The sequence below is a fragment of the Manacus vitellinus genome, unplaced genomic scaffold (genome assembly GCF_001715985.3).
Source record: "Manacus vitellinus isolate BGI_N305 unplaced genomic scaffold, ASM171598v3 scaffold_13_pilon, whole genome shotgun sequence".
NCBI classification, from domain to species: domain Eukaryota; kingdom Metazoa; phylum Chordata; class Aves; order Passeriformes; family Pipridae; genus Manacus; species Manacus vitellinus.
In genome coordinates, this window is record NW_021938999.1 from 9552081 (window position 1) to 9574427 (window position 22347).

At 38.4% G+C, this 22347-nt stretch overlaps 1 protein-coding gene across 1 annotated transcript in view; it reads right to left on the bottom strand.

Annotated features, from left to right (window-relative positions):
- Nucleotides 1-1497: 1497 nt before the first annotated feature.
- ERGIC2 (ERGIC and golgi 2) overlaps nt 1498-22347 on the bottom strand; it is a 24110-nt gene continuing 3260 nt past the window's right edge. Inside the window, exons 2-14 of the mRNA XM_008921387.3 lie at nt 20373-20518; nt 17508-17616; nt 16028-16074; nt 14969-15039; nt 14189-14229; nt 13335-13436; nt 11736-11831; nt 10948-11003; nt 9883-9981; nt 8615-8712; nt 5188-5350; nt 4253-4332; nt 1498-3468 (exon numbers count right to left, since the gene is read on the bottom strand). Of these exons, the coding sequence (XP_008919635.1) occupies nt 3403-3468; nt 4253-4332; nt 5188-5350; nt 8615-8712; nt 9883-9981; nt 10948-11003; nt 11736-11831; nt 13335-13436; nt 14189-14229; nt 14969-15039; nt 16028-16074; nt 17508-17616; nt 20373-20478 (1134 nt within the window). The 5' untranslated portion in view covers nt 20479-20518 and the 3' untranslated portion in view covers nt 1498-3402. The remainder of the gene's footprint in view (nt 3469-4252; nt 4333-5187; nt 5351-8614; nt 8713-9882; nt 9982-10947; nt 11004-11735; nt 11832-13334; nt 13437-14188; nt 14230-14968; nt 15040-16027; nt 16075-17507; nt 17617-20372; nt 20519-22347) is intronic.

Below are 22347 nucleotides of genomic sequence, written 5' to 3' on the forward strand. Positions count from 1 at the left end.
ATGCCAGTGCTCTAGCAAGGTGTGCAAGGGCAGGTGGACAGACCTGCAACATCAAACCTTGCCAGGGCACTGAAGGCAGCAGGCAAAGTCCCTCAGGGCTTCTTGAAGCATTAACTACTAAACCCTAACTACACATGCAGGCATGGACATTTCTTTAAACAACAGACCACCACCAAAGCCAAATACTAGACATCATTTACGTTAACTGAGCATTGACAGGAAAAACAGTGTCTTTACAAGAAGTAACTTTGCACCAATCTGAGTAAGCAACACATAAGTAAGTAAACCTCCCACACCCCCACCTTCTGGGTGCCTTTTAGAAACAGAGATCTTTGCAAGTATCCCCAAACAAGCTGTTCTCATTTCCCATCTTCCCAGAAAAACAGGCTGCAGCACTTGGCTACCTCTGAAGAAACAGAGAGCAGAGAGCTTTAGTATCATCCATACCACCAGAGGTGCAATCGAGGTGATGACATCCCTACTGCTTCACTGTTATTGCATCGTAACACCAGACATCCTGAGCACCAGATCTTCTCACAGAGAACTCGATAGCAAAAGGATGAGGCAACAGCTGCCTGCCTGGCCTTGGTTTTGTCTGTACAGTTAATCACAGCTGCAGTTAAACACCAAATATATATCTGCCTCTGACCGTTCCTAAGCAACTACACCGACTACTTAGGGATGAGTTTGTCAAATCAGTCCCTGAAAAGCTTAAAAAGATCTTGGGGAGGGCAGGAGGGAAGTCCTTGCCTAGCTCCATGCAGGACTGACTCCACCAGCACATGTCCTTTCCCACCATGGTGATTTTACAGCATCTTCCTGTCGATGTTGTGTGATTCTGGCTTGCAGGCAACAGGGCCAAGGATGGTCTGGTCTGTTAAAAAACACCACCTCCCACGGGAGAGCAGGGCAGGAGCAGAGCACAACCCAAACCATCCAACTGGGAGTGGAGAAGACTTTTTGGCCAGAAAGACAGCAGTCACAAATGGCATGCTATGAACACACCTGATGCAGGTTAAAACTTTCTTCCCCTGTGCTGTTGCCAACAACGACAAAGAGCAAAGGATAAAAATATATCATTTTGACCATCTTTTCTGACCCAGAAAATGGTATTTTTCATCTGCTATCCCCCTTTCAGAAAATATACATCACATCAACATCTGGGTTCCTGTTTCCCTTGGGACACCCATTCCTTTCATTTTTCCATACTATTCTCACATTTACACAACGTAACGAAATGTAACCAAAAAAGTCCCTGCAATAAACTACTATTTTCTGTGGGACACTCCTGCACATGCTGGTTAAGCCAATGACATGTGCTACAAGGGTGAGCAGCACTGCTCCAACAACCAAACCTGCTGTGGAAAGCAAGCAAACAGCACAGCAACACTCCAATGCAGCACTTCACATCTGGAAGTGGATACCAAATTTTCTTCCATTACCAACCAGCCATCACACAAGCTTTGTTCTAGGTAACACAAATACACCACACAAGGATTTATGACACACCAAGCTGCTTGGCTCTTTTATGTGAGAATAGAAAATAACATTTAAAGTTCTGGTACAAAAAGTTAACTGAGATCAGCCTCTCCCACCTGTACAGTCTGTTCCAGGCAGGTAAGAAACAAGTGTTAGGACAAAGCCCAAAGTAGAACCAGTCTGAGTAGAAGTAGGGAAGAAACCTCAGAAGGAAATGCTAAGGAGAAATGGGAAACAAAGAGTTTCTCAAGTTGCTGGAGTTTTAATCAGTGTTAAAAAAAAAGCATAAAAGAGAAGCCCCCAAACCTGGCTGTCAGCCCCAAGGACCCAGCTTCCCGAAACTTCTCTCTCAACAGTCAAATTCAACAAAGGTCTTTCCTTACTTCCCACATTTTATTTACTATATTACTTCTGTTTAGGAAGCCCTTTGCTTTGCATAGCAAATGAGCTGTGTTATTTACACTATGCTCATCACCAAGATCCAAGTGTCCTGTAAAGTACATTAACAGAAGTCAGCAAAATCTGACACCACAGAGATTTTTATTTTTCTGTAATTAGTCCTCTCAATTATAATATTCATTCCATGGTGAGTAAGGCCAGGACCAGCATCATCTCCTAATATATTATTAAATCAGTTTTGCCGAGAAGGAATCATTATTGAGTTTTTACACTGGTGGAGTAACTGTTCAACCACAGTTGTGTACCAGCAGTTCAGCAGTAACACGATGTTCCATTTCTCAAAGCACCATCTGCATTAATAACATTCATTCTCAGTAGCATATTTACAATATGATATTGCTCTCTTAATTTACAAATACCTTCATGAACAATATGGATTAATTTTGCAGATCCCTTCTCATCACTTGTCTGCAGCAATAGGATTCAGATTCCCTGAAGTCACCTACTTCAACTCCATACTCCCTGGCCTAGCAGACCTCCCAACTGCCCTGAACTGGTAGCTTCCTGCTCTTCCCCTCTTCCCCCACTCCATTTCCAGGAAGTAGATGCTCCCATGGCTCACATACCAACAGCAGGGGTACAACAAAGGTTCCATCCAAGCAATTTCTTTACCCAGAAAGAGGCGTACAAAGATTTCCTGATCTTTTACTAGGGAGTCTTTTAACAAAACTACAGTCAAATGCCTTATTTAAAAGCCTTATTTAAATGCCTTATTCCAAGTTATAAAAACTGTGCACACTGGAGGACATTCTAAGAGTCTTTAAGCACTTCCACACCGATGCCAGAAGTGACACTCTCACTGCTGGCACAGTGGATGTGTGGAAACAGAGGGACTCCTCTGCTCTGCAGGGTGTTTCTTCCACTAAGGAATGGTGGGACTGCAGAAAGGACGCAGCTATGACCAACATCATGGCTTGGGGTCCACCTTACTCCAAGTTCTCTCTCATCCCCCTTTTCTTCAGGATTTTCTAGGATTGCTCCCCACCTGTATGAGGCATCTTAGCACTCAGCCTCAGCATTACAAAAGAACAAGAAAACCCAATCCCCCGTTTGCATACCTAAGAGAAACCCCAGCTCTACTGCTGTCCCTCTGTGCCTTCCACACATCCCACTTGTTCTCTTCTCTCCTTGAGGCTGCAGCCTTCCCAGGCATCACTAAGATGCTTCAGTGGTCAACAGCAGCCACCACGAAGATGTTCAGCTCGACCATGAATATTGTGTTGGCAGTAACACTCCTTTACTCTCCAGATGGTCCACCTCACTGGTCTCACAACTTTCTATGACTCCACGTGCACTCAGAAAGACAAAAAAATTACACAAATTGTTTTGCTGTTGTTGTTGGTTTTTTTGTAAAGGCTTTGTTTTTTTGCTGCCCATCAGCGCTGTCTCAGCATATTGCACAATGTTCATTATAAAAAAAAGTCTTCTGTATCAGGCAGGAAGAAAGAAAATTTTCTCAGGAGGCTAATGTGTACTATTGTCTGTAATTAGAGGTAAGTGGTTGCTTGTGTGGCCATCAGAAAGTGGGACCTAGTGAAACAAAAACAAGGTGTTATTAATGGCTTGTCCACAGAATCTCCACTCCCTCCCCCAAAAGCACATACTTGGGCACTTCTTGGATGTCTTTTACCTGGTCTCTCATACAACAATTATACCAATCTGCTTACCTTCCCTCCTCTCTCTCCACTCACATAATCTTGCCAGCTGGCAAACATCAACTAAATATGAGAGAAATGCAGAGATCTCAAAGACTATCTACAGGCTTAAATAGGAAAAATAAAAGTAAATTGACATCAAGTAGTTGCTAGAGGAGTAATCCTATTAATGACCAATGAAGGGAAAGGTGAAGATAGCTCAGCTTTTTCACAGTGCTTGGCAGTAGCCTGCAGACTAATAAGGAGCACCACTGAACACCTGCAGCACACAGTGTGCCTTCTTCAGTCTGCAGGTCAAGCAGAAGAAAATGTGAAACCAAAACCAGGACAGGGAGACTGACTAGGCCTGGGAAAACATGTAATTTTTGGAGCAATATGAATAAAAAGAATAAAAAGAAAAATATAATACTAAGGACAATGGAGGGAATGTAGGAGAAAAACCCCCACGACACTCAGCTGCATTGATTCAGCTTGTTTCCTTGCTTCCTTATGTTTTAGGTTTTCTGACTGTTTTTAAAAGCTGTTGAATCTGTGCTCATATGCATGTCAAGGGAGAGTTTATTGCCAACATCTTAAAACTTCCTGAGACCAAGTCCAAAGCTGACCTCATCATCCATCCTCAGCTGTACCACTTAATACTTAGAGGAAGTTTTCCTTACCGATGTGGATTTGTAAGAGCCCAGCCTGAAACGGCAAAAAATAATTTCTGCTACAAATCTTCCAAAGCCATGTAAAATTCCTGCAATGTCAAACAAGATTTAAATTGTCATCAGTAGTAAAAATGTATTATCTATGGAAGCATTACAACAAAACTCTACACAGAATACAGTGCAGTAAACCTGTACATAAAGCACTGAGAAATTAACATACAGAAAGGAAACATCAAGGGCAGGGGAGAATTCTAACATTCTGAAATGCACTGAGAAAAGTAAAGCTATCCAAGTAAATGTCACCCTCTGCCAGCTTTCATGGGTGAAAATACATTCTGTGGGACAGAAATATCTACTTCGAAAGGCAGCTCTTAGTTCAAGGTCTCTTTACTAAAGCTCTCTTCAAATGAGAGCCAAGAAAAGAAATGACTTGAGATCAAGATACCCTATTATGTCTTGACTAGTAAGTGGATTGTGCCTTTTCAACTTATTTTCTTTGAAGGAGAAAATCCTGCAGTACATTGACAACAAAAATCCTCCCAATTACTTCAGATGGAAATTTTATCTCAACTTTTGTCACTGATTTAACAGTGGATCCCAGTTAAAGGAACTACACAGAATATCAGAAGTCAGGGCGTATCTGTATGTATGTGTGTGTGTGTATATATATATACACAAACACAGATATATCCTTGCTCTTCCAGAAGAAAATAAACTATGCTATAGTTATCAGAAAGGAAACAACAGGCTCTCAGAACAGCAGAAATGCCATACTGGGACACTGAAACTGAGTAGCTTCCATGGCACATTTCGGTGCACACAAAATAAGCACTTCATCTTAAACCTATTAGAGGTTCAGGACTCCCCTGTAATTTATCCATAACAATCACCATGAAAAAACCCCAATTCTGATAGAACTTAAGAGGGAAGGCTCTGATAATCACCTGTAGTTGAAAAAATTCCCCCAATAATGCCACAGAGCCTCACTAAGAACTGCCAAAAAGGCATATGTTCTTCTGTCACTGTCACCATGAGTGAACTGATATCATATTTCATGAATATTCCTGACACCCCATGGCTGCCAGCTGCATGGTTGATTACTCTTTCCTGAAAGAAAAGAGAGAAACACAAATTAGTCACTTGTTATTAGCCACAAGAAAACCCGTCTTACTAGATGTGGTAACAAAGAGCTGTTTAATCAGAGTTAGCAATCAATAGAAGACCAGGGAACATCAAGGTAACTTTGACCAGTACCTTCTAAATGTCAAACACCATTAAGTAAAAGTTTACTTTCTAGGTCACTGGTCTTCTGTGCTGCATATCAGTGTTCACTATCATACTCTGGTACTTTCTCCCAAGACTTGCTCACATGGTCCTTTAAACAAGGATGTTTATAACTGGATTGTTTTCAGTACCTGTGATAATAAGTGCCACAGTCTTGGTCTGGCCTGTGAACTCAGGGGACTGCACAGGTATAACAAGGTGCTGCAACTCTTCCTTTATCCACTGCTATGAATGACATCAGGGTGAGACCCTCAGGAGACATTTCAGTTGTTGTACAGCCTTGACTACGGCAGTTTCCCCGGAGGGTGTATATAAATCATGGAATACCAGGTTGGAAGGGACCCTGAGGATCTTCCTTGGCAAAAGCCTCTTTTCAAAATTTTTGTCTGTTATGTCATTTCAGACAAGTCACACACGCATCTCAATAAATAGAACCCCCAAACTCACTAGGACTACCGGGCATCTCAGTCCTAATCCAAGAACTTCTACAGTTTCTTCTCATTTGGTCAAATTCTTATACCAAAAGACCCCAAACATGACAGTGTGACTGCTGTAAATACCTACTTTTAAAAGGAGAAAACACCTCAACACAGCCTTAAGCTTCTTTCAAAAGTTTGCTGTCCTTTTGTTGTTAGGGAAAGGTGTTGAAAAATATACTGCCAAGTATGTCAGACTGAAAATACATCAGGGGAGCAGAAAAGAACACAACTGACTGAAGACAAACTCAGCCATGTCCAAGTTAATAAGAACAGAGAAGACAAGTAGGACTGAACAGAAAAGCAATATATCACAGCTCCATTTCATTTGTAGGTTTAACACTGTGCTCAGAAACCGTGCAGAATACAGTACAAAATATAAAGCAGAACACCACTTTGTTGAGATAGCAGAAAAAGCTGGTTTGTGTCAGTGTTAGTTGACTGAAGAAGTTGCCTGATCTGTACTTTTCAAAGTAAAAAGGAATCAAAATAATGTATCAGTAATGATACCAGGCCACAAAAACTTCGCAATGGTTAAATAACAAAATGCGGAATGCTTTCCGTATTTCAAAAGCATGACGACAGTCAGCATTCAAAGACAGATGATGAGGCACACTAAGAAGGAAGACTGAAGGTAGCTAAACAGATCCTTGCCATTGGCAAGTGACACAAAAGCCTTTGTACTGTTTGTTTTCCTCTGTTGTTTCCCTAAGCGTTACTGGTCTTTTGAGGTCAAATGGTAAAAAAAGAATATGAAGTTAAATAGAACACACAAAATTCCATCCTCAAAAGATACAGAATTCTTTTCCTGCAAACCATTTTGGTCTGCTTCCAGCTTCTACTGCTGCAGATTCAACTTCTGATTGCTAAAACCTGCTGAAAATAACTAACCCTGCATCAGAGAGCTTAGTGAAGCCTTGCTAGAATTAAATCTTTTCGATATAGATAAACACAGTATCTCAAACACCAACAACAGTGGAGATGATTCTGCCCACACCTTTCAAACTCTGTTTCCCCATCTGCTCACCACTGGTAATTAAACTTCACTGCATTCAACTTCTAGCCATGCCTGCCTGACCACGTTTTCCCACATCTGCATGTGTCTCTACTCTCATAAAATAAGTGCACTAAGTTGTTCAGTCAATAGCTGTTCTTAAAAGCCTTCTCCATCTTATCTGCTAGGACTATTTGGTGTCCTAAGATTAACACAAATAAGCTTTACAGGGCTACCTCCTGAGCAAGAGCAAAGAAGTACATAATGCCACTTTACCTCTGCTATTCCAAGCTTTTCCATTAAGCAACCTGTGGCTGTTGCAACTTTCATAAAAATAGATCCCCACAAAAAAATAAAGAGCTAACTTAGACTGGAGAGGTAATTGATAGTACCATCTTTACAGCAGGAGGAGAGAAAAACTGAATACAAGATAAAAAAAAGGAAAAGTGTCTAAGACAAACTTACAGATGTCAGTCAACAGCTTAAGGAATGCCTTGGTTGTTGCAGAGATTGTGCAGAGAAAACACAAAGCAGATTGCTAGACCAGCAGGAGGTGGGGTACACTGCACTATGAAATTCCTCTTCATTCCTCTCTGTAGTCCAGCTTTCATGAGTTTCAGAGTGAACCTTTCCCTTCGGTGGTCCGCACGTCCCAAGCTGAACACCAAGACATCACCTCTATCCTACTTCCCCTACCCATGTATTTTTCAGAAGCATAACATGGAATTGTGAGGAAATAAAAACTTTTTCTCCCTTGGAGAACACCACAAGCTGTAATTCAGTGAACTGCCACTCTAATCCCTGAATTTCCTTTCAACCCAAGGCTTCTTTCTCACCTCTTGCTTTATCTGTCATTTTTAATTACATTTTCTACAGGGATTTTTTTCTTTGGCTTTTGAATAGAAGATAAAAATCAAGTTCAGTCTCTGAAAATAAGACATGTAAGCAGTACACCCAAGGTTTTTTTCCTATTTACAGCAATCTTTAAAATTAGTACTATGCTGCACTATTTTCAGTATGGATTCAGAATTAAATGAAGTGGAAGCTCTCTAGTCTTGAGAGTAATTAAAATTGATGGTTCAACAAAGGGTAAACAAGACAGCTGAGACATATACTGTTAGATTAGTTTTTCATACAAACTACCTTTGTTTCCATTTCTTACACTCCACAACCAAATTCATGATATTCACATGAGCTGCATTTTTTGTTTGCCTCCCACATGGATAAAAAGCTAATGGTAGATTAAATACTTGCAAGGCTACACACTAGGCTACAGACCTAACACTTGGAGGGTTTCACCACCACCACTATTAACATCCAGTGAAGTGGAAATTACCAGATTATCATTAATTTTAATATCAGACTCCAGATCTACAGATGCAAAGTGCTAAGGCAAGAAGTTTGCACATGTCACCAAGCACATATATATTTCACCATCAGTACCGTATGACTTACAGATAAATCCAGTGTACTAGAATGTTCTAGAAAGAGTCTCTTCACTCTAGAGGAATTTTCACAACCATGGTACAACCAAGTCTCTGTTTTCACATTTGAACTTCTGTTATCAACAACCACTTCTAGATTTTTCTCTCCATTTCGTTTATTACTTCTACTTACCCTTTCTGTCACTGAGAATTGATGAGTTTCTGCTGAAATCTTATACGTATGGAGTTTGGTTGGCACAACTGTGATAAAATACTGGAACATCTGGTTGTCTAGAAGAAAAAACATCTCACTGTTGAATCAAATACAGAGTCAAAGACCATCTGAGACATTCACAAATAAATCAAAGAAATAATATTAAAACAGTTAATCAGCTAAGCCATTTACACTAGGGACATTCTTCCATGAGTCCCAGCACTGCCAAGACTACTTCAGCACCATCTGCACGAACAAAGTTAATTTCCATGGAAAAGGCATATGTCCCACTTGTACTCAGAGAAATTTAGATTTTACCCATGTAATGAAAAGACTCATTAAGGTCAGGCCACTCAAAGCTTCAAATGAAACACATAGGTAGTGTTTTCTAGGGCACTAGAGCAAGTTTCACGCTGTCATATTTTTCATGATATATACACATCTCACAGTGGTCTCAGTAGATTGAATTGTATATAAAATGCTGGAAGCCCTCCTAAACTGGTTATGGTTTTTCTCTTGATTAGACTTTTGGAGAATTCTTCTTGTGCAATCAGCATTATCGTGCATTTATGATTGCTCTGTGCAATTCCCTAGAGAACAAACACCAACAGACTACAGCAACTTGTTTTAACTACACTAAACCATTCTGGTTGTACCAGCCAAGGGACTGGCTCTGAGACAACAGCAGCTGTAGAAGGTTCTGGGGATCACTCTCACAGGTAACATCAGCGACAGGATGAGGCAGGTTATAACTCTCCTTTATTCATACAGGAGGAAACAAAGTGATACACAAATCCATCCTGTAGTAGCCTCACAAAACACACTGTGGGAGACACAACCCAAATACAGGAATAGAATCCAAGACTCCTGGTGCTATTTTTTTAAATCAAATCAGACCTATTTTTCCCCATTATGACAACAATCAGATCTATGATTCTCCACTGTAACATACCCCTGCAAAACGCTTTGCAGTGTGTTCAGATATACTGTAACTTCAACATAGCACAAACCTGGAAAAAACTGCAAATCAGCTTCAGGGAAACAGCAGAGTACAGTGATGCAGATATTGAAAAGAAATGTCCATTTAAATGCCATGTAGATAAATTAACAGGGCATTGCTCACTACCAAATTTAGCCTGACATGCTGCTTATAAATCACAACATTCATGAAAAAATTATAATATTTTAAATGTAACTATTGGGAAACTATAGAAAACAATATGCTTTTTTAAACACACAACACTTACGATCGGATGCAATTTTTTCTGTTCCATCCAAAGGATTAATAATTCCTGGAATAAGCTCTCCAAATGACAAATGATCTATTCTATGGGAGAAGTTATAAGCTGAAAGATAATACAGAGGAATGAAACATTTTTAAACTATGAGATTCTGTACGTAGAGAAAAATATTCACCCATTTCTCATACTGACATATTCTAACTAATGCATTTACCAAGCAAGTTACTGGATTTGTGCCTGTGACTACACCAATATATCTACACATGCTTCAAAGAAAACTCAAATCCAAAATATTTAACAAAAAAGATAAATTTCTCTAGAAAAGAGCTCTAAACTAAATTACTACTCTATTTTAAACAATACCAGAGCTGAACAGTTATAATTTGATGACAGAGAATTTCTAGTTGGTCAAATAATTAAATTATTCTAAAATTCAGGTTCTTGTATGCAATGGCATATAAAAAGACTAAAATTTCATAAATCAAATTTACAGAGAAGTATAAGGCAGTTTCCAAGATACTACACTACCTGATTTTACAAAGGTATTTAAGATCTATAATACAGCTGTGTTAACATAAATTCATGGGCAGACATTTAGAGGTTTAAGCAACCTTTACTGGCTTAACCAAGTTAATTTTTCACAGTGAGTCACCTTTGTCTCACATTAAGTAAGGCACAACACACCTTTAGCATCTAGACTCATAATCCAAAAATTAGGTTTCTAGGGACAAAGCTCAGAAATTTTTAACCTTATAAAAAGATTTTCCAGGAAATAGGTACTTTGGACTGAAATACAGGAATTTTACATGGCATTTGTGTTACAACAGAGTACATCTGAGATTCCTGTGTTATCATTACTGTAGAAGCAATCTAAAGATAGTCCTAATAGTGTTACATGTATAAAAGAAAGTCGCTACTGAGTCAGATCATTGAAGAGAATATTCTTCACTGTTTTTTACAATGCAATTGCACAGCTAGAACATCTTTGCAACAGCAACTTCACATGAATTAGGAGACAGCAGTCTGACTGAAACGATACATGTTCATATGGAGATGACAGAAGGAACTTACACTCATGGCTTACAAGGGCTGCCAAGTGTGCATGGCCTCGAGGGTGTGGTATTGCCCTAAAGAAAGCAAGAAACGTTTTATGAATCCACACAGGACTATGCAGAAAAATTACCTTTCCTCCTCAATTTCCATAAATATTTTATCTCTATATAAAATGTGTATTTATGCACATATGTATAACATATATATGCTTAAATATATGTTATATATGTGTTTTAGAAATTGATATCTATAAAAATTGAGTATATCTATATACAGACAAGTACAGACAGCCTGAACAGTAAGTTACAGAAACCCTGGACTCACAAAAACCCTCTTACAAAAAATTACTGTCTTTCATTTTTAGAAATATCAAAACCACATCAATTGTGCTATTAGAAGAATCACCAAGCTCTACCCCACAAAAAACTGCAGAACTGTTCAAGTGACTAACAAAAATTTGACCCTATTTGTTCCATGACTAAGCAAGTTAACTGCACTCTGCATTTGCTCTCTGACAAAGCAAGTTTCAAGAGTTTCCATCCCGTAAGACATGGAATTCATAAAAACTACATTACACGCAACAATGCACCGCACTGCGTTGTTTCAGGAAATTAGGAAGAAATTTCAGTGTGCAAGAAAAGGTATTACTACATGGAAAAAAATATCAAGCATGAGTACAGAAAGGCTAATAAAAACCAGTCACTAATTCTGAAATATAAAAGCACAAACAAATAAATACATACATGCACTATACAGAATGTAGAAGTCAAAGGGGTTTTTATTTTCAGGAATTGAACAGAACATACTTGCCCACAGTTATGTGAAAGTTCCCTGCCACTTTATTGACATAGAGATGACCATGAATTCTGCATGCATCTGGAGACTGCAATGAATTATCTTCCCTGTTTAAGTAAAAACAACACTGAGAGTACTCGAGAATATTCACTGTCTAGTAGAAATAACAGCAGTACAGTTAGATTTCCTTTTCCTAGCAAAAGATACAGCATTATCATCTACCTCTCCTTACTGTATTCTTCTGGAATTACAGGAGAGATGTGGAAGGGAGGAAAACTAGTAAAGGTCAGTTTGACAAAACCAATAAGCTTTCATCCCTACTTGTATTCACAGATCTGGCCTACAATGCTGGCTTACAATACCTGAACATGTGAGCAGAAAACATAAGACCATAAGTATATCTTGTTGCCCTGGGGCTTTTTATTTTCCCACTTCGACCAAAAATGGCTCACTGGGAAAGTTTTAATGCTACAATGAACAGAACCAAATACATTCTGGTCACATTAACAACACTGCAGCAAGAAAAGCTTTTAACAGTTATTTTTTAGGAAACCTTCCTCTCCCCACTCTTGTTAGGGAGTCCACAACTCAGAACATATTTACAAATCTGCTCCCTAGAGGGAAATGAAAAAAGAACATTTTTTAATACATCTCCAGCATAAGTACCACTTCAAATACTGCACTAACAAGTAACATAGAAGCAAAGAAGGATTTAATTAATCTGAAGACATCAAGCAAATGAGGAAAAAAAAAAGATTTTTTGAGCTGTCTTTAGGTTCACCTTCGGAAGAAAGAATGTATTTGGTTCTCATACAGGCAGATTACAACATGAGAAGTGTGTAAGGCAGTTTTGGTGTTTGTTTTGTCTTACTCAGTTTTTTGTTTTAGTGGGGCTTGGGGTTTTTTTTTGTGCTGATTGTTTGTTTGTTTGTTTTTAAGGGGAGAGAATTTCAGCTTTCATTTGGAAAGCATTTTCCCTTGGGGAAAAAATAATTTAAAAAATCATATAGCATTTAGATTCAGGCAGACCAAGCATTCCATGCATTAGTCTCTCAGCATTTGTGGATAGCTGGAATAAAGTGAAAATAGTAAGGCTTCTCTACACAACCTCAGCTGTGCTACCTTAGACACAGAATTTACTAACAAAACACATATGGACTCAAAGGTTGATTCTTTTAAAACTATGAAGCTTTAAGTCACAGCAATGTTTTTAAAAGTTGCTGAACAGAAAGACACTTTAAAAAAAAGACTCTCATTTAGCATTGCTCTGGCATTACTAGTTCCCATTAAGAAGGAAGCATCAGACAAAATGGAATAAAAGAAGTGTGTGCATTTATTTCTTTGTGTGTCTGTATCAGGCATACACATGTATGTGTAAGTATACACACAAAACCCGGAAACTTTCTCCAAACTGGAAACCCCAGACTGGAAACAACAGTTCTCAAGCTGTATCAAGCATACTATTTTAAAATGCATCCAAAAGCAGTGACATCTTCTTTTCCTACAACCTTGTCTTCTGGGGCAAGGGGGGATCATAACCACAATAAAATGTGAAGTCTAATTAATGGGGGGGGGGGGAAGGTGGAATAATGACCCAAAATCCCACTTACCGTGGTGGCAGTGCTGTAGAAGCACTTTTAAATGCACTTTTGAATATCACATCTTGAAGAGAATGTTCTTCCTGCAGTCTACTCTGAATTAATTGCAGCATCCTAAAGATCAGAGACAAGAGTGAAGGCATGCAACAACAAAACAAACTCTGGCTTCACAATCAATTATTAGCTTCAGCTGCAGGTTGCAAATCAAGAAGTTAGCAAAGTTGATGTAAGTATTATAGCATTACTTTATTAGAAGTACTATTGCATTACTTTATTAGAAGTATTGAAGCATAACTTTCAGAATGATGTTTTATACAGAACTTAAAGTAGTGTGTTACCAAAATACCAAAACTAGCCAGACTCCCAAATAAGTTTCAGTTCTATTACAAAACTATCAGTGTATAGGGCATACACAACACCAAGCTATCACAGTTTAAAATATGAACAGTGAGTCAATTCAGTTATATGAATGACTCAAATATTTTGTTTTTGCAAGAACATGCCAATTCATTACTACAGCTCAGCTTGGACATTTAGATATCTGTTTTATACATTTGATACCACAATTATAACTTGTGCTACCAAACACTCATTTGGAAATATAAGCTGAGTGAGTCCATACATCCTGGCTTGCAAATGCATGACCCAATTGCACAGATGAGTACAAAGCCAATTTTTTTCCATACAGAGGTATCAAATAATGAGAAAAGCAAAGTAAGTAGTATCTTTTCACAGGTTTGCACTCTTAAATTACAAACAAGAGTGGTTAGACCCAAGACATAGTTGTGTCATGAGACTCTGGTGTACCTCAAGATCACTCCCAGTACAAATAATACAAGCCATAAGCATGCATCTCAGTGGTTTACCTTTGCAATTCTTTTTGTTGTGGGGTGAGATCAAATACTACCTGAAACAAAAATAACACCTCTAATAAAACACAGAGAAAACTTCCTTCCAGGAAACCCAGAAGAAAACTGGGGTGTGGGAAGGGGTGGGGAGTTATAATCAACTTCACACTTTGTACTTCTAAGGGAAGTTTATGAAAGGACTTTGCACTTTAAGTAATAGCTTTAGTGTTTAAGTATAAAAAATTCTGTCCCTTTCAAGAGTTATTTACTTGCTTGCATTTATAACTACAGTGTCTTTTCCTAAAGCTTTCCTAACTTGAGTCAGCAGTCACCTTCTCACCTTTGACTAACAGGGACTAGAAGCAGTGAGCAGCAATTTAATTCTAAGTGATATAACTGATTTGCATGGCTTTGATGCAAACAGCAGTAAAACAAGCAGAGGAGCAATCCTTGAAATACAAGGGTCCAGATGCAGATTGTTTATTTCTAGGGTCATCCCACATAAAGCACTAAAGACAAGCTACCAGACCTGCTATACTTCATCAGCACAGGAGTATCAACAGTAACCTCTGTGCACAGACTTCAAATCTAAGTATTGGTTAACACTAATGTACTCCAGGCAGCAAATTCAATTGCAATTAATGCTCAAACATACCCAGAAGCTATGGCCAAGAGATCAACTGCAACCTCTTTCTAAGAGGTTGGAGAAAAACACCACACGCAAGCAAACCAGCCCAGTAGTGCTTCACACCAGGAGCAATTTAATTTTCAAACAAAAAAAGGTAAGAATCAACTTACTGGCTCATAGATTAGCCCATCTGCAGAGGCAACCATTGTTTCTGCTAAATCCAGAACATCAGCCCCCACATCTGTTTGAAACAGAGAGAAATGTTAAGTCACACAGATGATCAGAGACCAACAAAAAAACCCCTTCCAAGTCGAAAGAAAGCTTCACAGTACAGTGGTAAACTTCAGTATGTCATTGTTTCTTCAGCCTATCTAACCTTCAATTTGAACTGATGCACAGTGACCAAAAACTCTTCAGATCTGCAGTATTTTCTCACTGAAGTAACACCTACAGTGATGTTGTATAAACCACACATACAAGCTTTCTAGGATCTGCTATGCATAAATATTTTCTCCTGTTTTACAAGTAGTGAATAGAAAGCAAGACTAGTCAAAAAAGAGGAAAAAGTTTTGTTTATTTCTAAAAAAAAAATAAAAATAAACCGATGTACCATACAATTACTGCAAGGTTTAAGCTAGCCAAAAAAAGTGAGTCACAAAAATTTGCTTGCATTCCTGGTAGAAGTAGTATTCTCTGTCTTTCTCAGTCCAGGACAAGCAAGACCACTGCATAGAAATAATGGTTCATTTGCTAAATGATGTCAAAATAATAGTAAGCATTGCCTTTAAATAGGAAGGCATCCCTCATATGTTCATGAGGAGGATGAAATTACTTGATGGTTTCAGTACTGTTAAACACTAGACCAGGTTAATATATCCCAAGTTCATAAATAAATAAAAGTTGTTATAAATTCCTGCTGCTGAGTTGTGTCTCACAATGAGCTTTTAGAATATTCCAGCAAGAGAGAGTGGAACAGCAGATCCTTTTCTTGCCGACAGACAAAGCAAAGTTCTGTGAGATGCGAATGAGATGGTGCAGATACTTTTCTTCACATCTCTTACCAATTTTTTCAGTGAGTCATAAGCCATCAAGATCACTACATGCCATCAAGATCAGAAAAAAATCACACTGGTAGAATATTCTGAACAATCTCCAACTATATTGCAAGCAAATGCATACTCTGAAGAGGCCTTAAAATATTTCAAAACTTTTACTGATGGAATACTTACACTGACACCTCATGGCAACTGTAATATCAATATTGATTCTTAATTTACTGGAAAAAAAAAGGCAAAAAGCTATTAAGTCACATTGAGTACAAGCATCAAGAGACATACTGCTAAAAATATCAGAGTACTTGCAGAAACATGGTCAAATAACAAAATTTACACCAACAAATATAAATTTAATCTGTTCAACATTGAAGTGAAGCTAGATGGACTTTTGGAGCACATTAAACCACTCATAACTTAAAAGATAACCTCCATCTCACCAAAAGTCTGATGTGTGACATTCCCATATATTCTGGGCATTTCCTATTGGTTTTCATGTTAGTTTAACAAAAGCAATTTAAATTATAATGAATAAACCCTGTGGTTACAGTCACATGGCTCTATTACCTCCGGAGCTGCTTCTGGAACTTAGCTGACCACAAGCAAATCATGTAAGCAAGGGATTCCACACTGGCTCAACTTGGGATCAGAAAGGGTCAGCAGAGAGGAGAACAGCAGTAACAGTGATACCAGTCTCCATTGGTTTTAACTGTCAAGAACCACAGGCTGAGTGATTAGCCCACAGTCAAATCAGGAAATCTGTAGTAGGCCGTCTCCCAAATCCCATAATAGTCTCTTAACTGACAGACTACCCTTCCCATGTGATAGCTTCACTGGGGATATAACCTACTTTAGCAAAGGCCTAACTGAAACTCCCATCTGTCTGAATGGATTTACTTGAGCTTTTGATGCAGCTCCTTTAAATTTTTCATATCTTTTTCACTACAGGACCCTTCGTTATTTCTGATGTACAAGACATCCAATTAATATATCTATCTTTAGCTTGTTACCACAGCAACTAGTAAAACAGCTTTTAAAGTTATTTCAGTCCCAGACATGTGACATTTAAAGGTGCTCAGGGCACGAAATCTGCATTTATTTCACAGGGACTCATAGGTGCCTGACCACCTCTTGAAGAAAGGCAAACACAGCCCACACAAGCACATGAAACCATCAGTAAATGTATCTTCATGGGGGCTGTAACTGGAGACAAGATCAATAGCAACTTCTACATAAGACAGTCAAAGTTCTGAGTGCTTCAGGTTCACCTCCAGCACACAAAATATAATGGCAACATACAAACTATATGAACTAGAGTAAGAATCATGCCAATGTGGTGAGTTTGCCTAGCTGATGTGGAGTTAAATATTACAATGTTCTCTGAATTGTTAGCAAATAATTCCTCAGGCAACTCCTTCAGCAACAAGCCTACACTACTTTGATTTCCTCATTGCAGAAATCTCAATTTATCTTCCTCACAGATTTCAGAAAAGAAGAAACCCAAATCAATCAACAGAAGAAAAATCAAGTCCCTTTAGTATTTTATTTTTAATTTCAATCATAAATTTCTTGCAAGTTACATGAACCTTTTAAATCTATTCTTCCCTGAAACATAGACAACTTAAGTTTTAAAAGGAATTATAACAAATAAAGTTACCTAGTAAAATCCTTGTCTACTTCATATTCATATTTCATCCATGTGTCCCGGTACACCATGAATTCCATCACAGTCAGGAAAGCTATTGTTGTAAATGCTATCAGAGAAACTGGTCAGAGGGAAAAAAAGGTAGAATTTTAGATTGTGAGAAATATTATTCAGAAACAAGCAAACAAAATTCTGACATCCCAGGAACTGAGCATGACCAGTACAATGCTGGTATCTTTGATTTACAAATCCACAAGCTGCTCTTAGAAGGCTGTTTTCATATTTACTGTATTTGTTTTTACACAGGAGTGGAAAAGAACAAGTCATACCTTTGCATCAAGAAAGTACTTAAGTACAGTCAAATTCTAGAATGATGAGGAGGTTGTGAAACTCCTAATATGGAACATTTAGGAACAGGCTATATCCTCCTCCACATATAAAAAGCCCACAAATCACTGTCAGGAATGGTCTAGGCAAACTCAATCCTAAACTCAAGCATGCAAGAAGAAGGCAGAGCACCTTAAAATTCCTTCAAGTCTCCCCTTGTCCACAGCTTAAGTTTTTATAATAGTTTTTTTCATATCAAGTTTGAGAGTCAAGAAGCTAGCAGATAAGAGAAATAATATGCATTATATTACTTATGTATAGATGCACAGTCAGGATTCCCACCCCAATATCTTGAACTATTCTCTCTCTGGTGATCAGCAACATGTAGCTATCCAATTGTACCAACTGCTAAATAAGTGAAGAACTGACTTGAAATTGTTTTTAGGATGAAAACTAATTGGTTTATTTTAGTGCTGTATGTGCCTCACTTATTTCCAAAGCAGTCTATTCATCACACTTGCAAAGTTGTACAAAGCAAAGGGAAGATCTTCCTTCCTGCTGCACATAGTCAGAAACACAGTAACAGATACCCAGAAGCACCTGCTATGCCCCTTTTATTAAATCATGGCTTTTGTTAAGTTGAAAAAACTTCAGTTATAGAGCATACTGATTTGTAGAGCTTAGACACTGATTACATTTTTCATTTGCATTCTGTGGAGCATTTCTATGGAGTCTGCAAAGGGCAACTTGAGAAAAAACAAGTCCACTGTTGATAGGCTTCAACTCACTACACACTGGTCCACAGGCCACAGGTGGGAGCATGGGAATAAAGGCACTGTCCTTCAGGATCAGGAAAGAAATCATTGACTGTTGCATTGATTAGCAACATTTCCAGTTTTAGCTTTCAGCTGACACATGTAACAATCACATATATAAAAACCTTCATGTCAATGTGAACTGTGAAAGCAGATGAACTAATCATTTAATTATTCTGGCTATCAATATCCTTTTGGAGCCCAGTAGGACAGACTCACCCCAGCCAGGCAATAGGAAAGCTGGAACCATACTGACTACCCAGAGCCACACAGGAACAATTAGAGCCATTGCTGCTTTCTGGGTAATTCTGTGTGAAGGTATCTGTGGATCTGAACAGGCAAATAAAGTCTTGTAGAATTTCCAAAGACAGATCCTCTTGTCTCAAGGGTCTCCCAGCTCAAGAGCTGGAGTCTCAGCCTCTTTGAGAAACTGGTACTTCTTTTGTAATGGGTTTGAAGGCACTGAAATTCTGAGAAGAGTCTTGGTATGTTTTGGATCCCTATCACACCAGAAAGTAAGCCTGGTATGTCAATCCTGAATGAAACAGGAATACTATTTCAGATTTCATAATGGCACAGAATAAGATAATCCTATATTGTCATTTATAAAGTTATTGGGATAAAACCAAAGAATGCTAAAGTAATTTCTGGTGTTGAGAAATCCTTAAGGCACCATTCACCAAAGTGAAGTTCTCATGAAGGTGCTATACTACAAAAAAAGGACTTTTTTAAGCATTTATTGTTTTTCTGCAAATTACAACATAGAAACAACTTTCTCAGGAACTGAGACATTAACAAAGAGTTATTTAATCACTTCTTAGGGATTATTTTATATGTAATAATCCTTTAATCATTAACAGTGCAATTCAGGAAATGTAGCAAAGTAATACAGATCCTTGTGATATTTACTTCTACACTACAAGTGGTGTAACAACTTCAAAAGCTTTGAACTTTTTACTCAACTGAGTTTCAGACATAATCACACAAGACAAAGATTTGTGTCCTCCATTTCAGACTAAGTGCTAGCAGTTTCCTGTCTAACTGCGAATAATTCCAATAGTCCAATAGTCCATATTTCCAGATAAGGCTACCTCTAACTCAGCTCAACTTAAAAGCACAATTTTATGAGCAGATACATAAAGAAAATGTAGTCTTTACAGCTACAGCTTTTTCAGAGAAGCTTGAGTGACTAATAAGGCCAGTACAAGCACATGTCCTGAAATGAAGTGTTTAGTTCTTCAAAGGGCTTTCTTTATTCTTAAAATCAACTACACCTTTAAGAAAAAAGCTTTAGAAAGCTGCTCTTCATCTTGATGTTCAACTTATCTGCCTCTGGAGAATGTTTTTCCTCTTTTACAAAAGCACAGTGTTGAATCCCACCATCATTTCAGTTCACACTCAGTCTCACCAAGAAAAGGGCTTAGTGAGACAACAAATGAGAACATTTTATGACAGCCTTGGCACAGTGCACTTCCAATTGTAATGGGGTAGAAGTTTTTACAGTGAACCTTCACACTGGATTGACTCTCACCAGCTTTATATAAAAAATCTCCCTTCAGATGAGTGATGGATGCATCTGTCTGAATAAGATATTATGTATTTACTTGAAGGGGATGAGCTCAGACAGTCCAACAAAGAAATCAAAAACCAATTTTGGTTAGTTTCAAGTGAACACAGATGCCTGTCTTCCTCCTATTGAAGCTGCTGTCAATGTCAGCATCTCAACAAGGCCTACCTGTGCCTCCACTCGCTGAAGTCTCCACATAGCTTTCAGGAACCTTTGGAAAGGCATCCAATTCTTTCATCAAATTCAAGGTCTTCTTGCGATTCAGTCGCCTCATCTTCAGCACACTCCTCCACCTCCTCCTTCATATATTCCCTCTGATTTGAGAATAAATTGTTTTGATTAAAAAACACAAGCAATACTGCTCAAACTGACTGGCTATAATTATAAAGTGATAATAAGACAATTAAAACCTCATAAATATGTTTTCAAGAAACACATACTAGACAACTGGATGGTCACTCTTGCTTCAATAAAATTGTTAAAGTTGGCCTGAACACTGCTGCTTACATTCCAGCCACATCCAGCACATTCACCATTTAATTACTATGATTAATTTCGTTCTCCATGAAGTTCTGATTGGTAACGAATATACTGAATTTTAAATTGATTTAAAAAAAAAATAATCAGAAACACCTCCACTAACTTAATCCTGAAGTAAGCTTACTAAACAGACCTGACAATGCGTGGAGCTCACTGATTTAGCAGGAAATATCTAATAGGCTGCATAAACTTGGGAGGATGTCAGCCTGCTCTGGGCCCCTATATTCAGCCAATGCAGGCACAAACTATACCCTAAAGGAAAAAAAAAGAAGTGTATTTTGCATTTTTACAGCGGTAGAATATTATTATTATCATAAAATGAGCAATTTTTTTCTCTATAAAAATACCTCCCAAATCAAGTTATGTATCAAATCCTAACTCCATCTTTCATAATCATTTCTGTCCATGACATGATCTCCACTCTCTTTGGAGTCATGTTAAGCAGCAGGATGCCAAGAGAAGCAGTCTGCCCAGGAAATAGTGTCCTAAACTGTTTCCAAATCATGCAAATATGCTCACAACCTGGTCCTGCCAATACGCTGCATGTTTTAACAAGTTGACACTGTTGTTTTTCTTCTGAGAAACTGCTGCACTTCACCCAGAATTTCTGAAGCTACAAAAACCATCATGTAAAGCTTTATTGGAAATGGAAGTTCACACATGAAGAATGATCATCTATGCCTACAACTTTCTCACTATACGAACTGACTTCAGACGGAGACTCTGCACTTGGTCAGGCTGCAGAAATCAGTAAAATGGTACTGTGTGTGTGTTGCAGAAGATTCAAAGAAACACAGTTTCTGGAGTGGGCAGAGAAGATAGGTGCTGGAACAGGCTTTTGGTTATACAGCATAAAAAGATCCCAAAACATCAGGGAAGCAGGGTTCTGTCCTTACTACACCCCATAATTGTGTTTTAAAGAATTATCTCAACTCACTCAGATTACCTTAAGGAAAAGCTGGAAAACTTCGGAGCACAGACATGGCAAAGCAGCTGCTTGAACACAAGTGGAACCATAACATTCCTTAGCACAGAGGAAACACGGGCCAGGGTTGCCTGCTATCCTACACAGACAGGCACTGAAGCCAATTTAGCACCATTTCATTTTCCCCATATCTTCTCTGCTATCACATGTGTAAACACGTGTAAACATGTGATAGCCCACCGTAAAGAGGCGCAAGCTAAATACAGGAAATTTGGGAGCACTTTACTAGGAAACTTTCTAAATCATCTTTCATCAGTAAGTACATGGATTTTTGTAATCCAGCTAGAAATACCAATCTGTTCATCGGTTTCTTTAATCCCATACAACATAGAGACTCACTTTCCCTTACGAACCCAGACGGACACCTGATCCCTTCCCTCTGCCCATCTCAACACAAACACCGCAGAAACACCAAGTACAAAATTTGGAATGCTGTGAAAGTAAGATATTATGAACCCAAGGACTAACTGCGTTTAAAAAACATTGTTTTTGTTATTATTATTAGCTAAAAAAAGGACAAAGCATAGCACAAATGCCACTCGAGACCAGAGCGCCCACTCGAAGCACCCTGAACCCCAACCTGCGCGAGGCGTTCGGACAGTTCTCCCTTACTCGGAC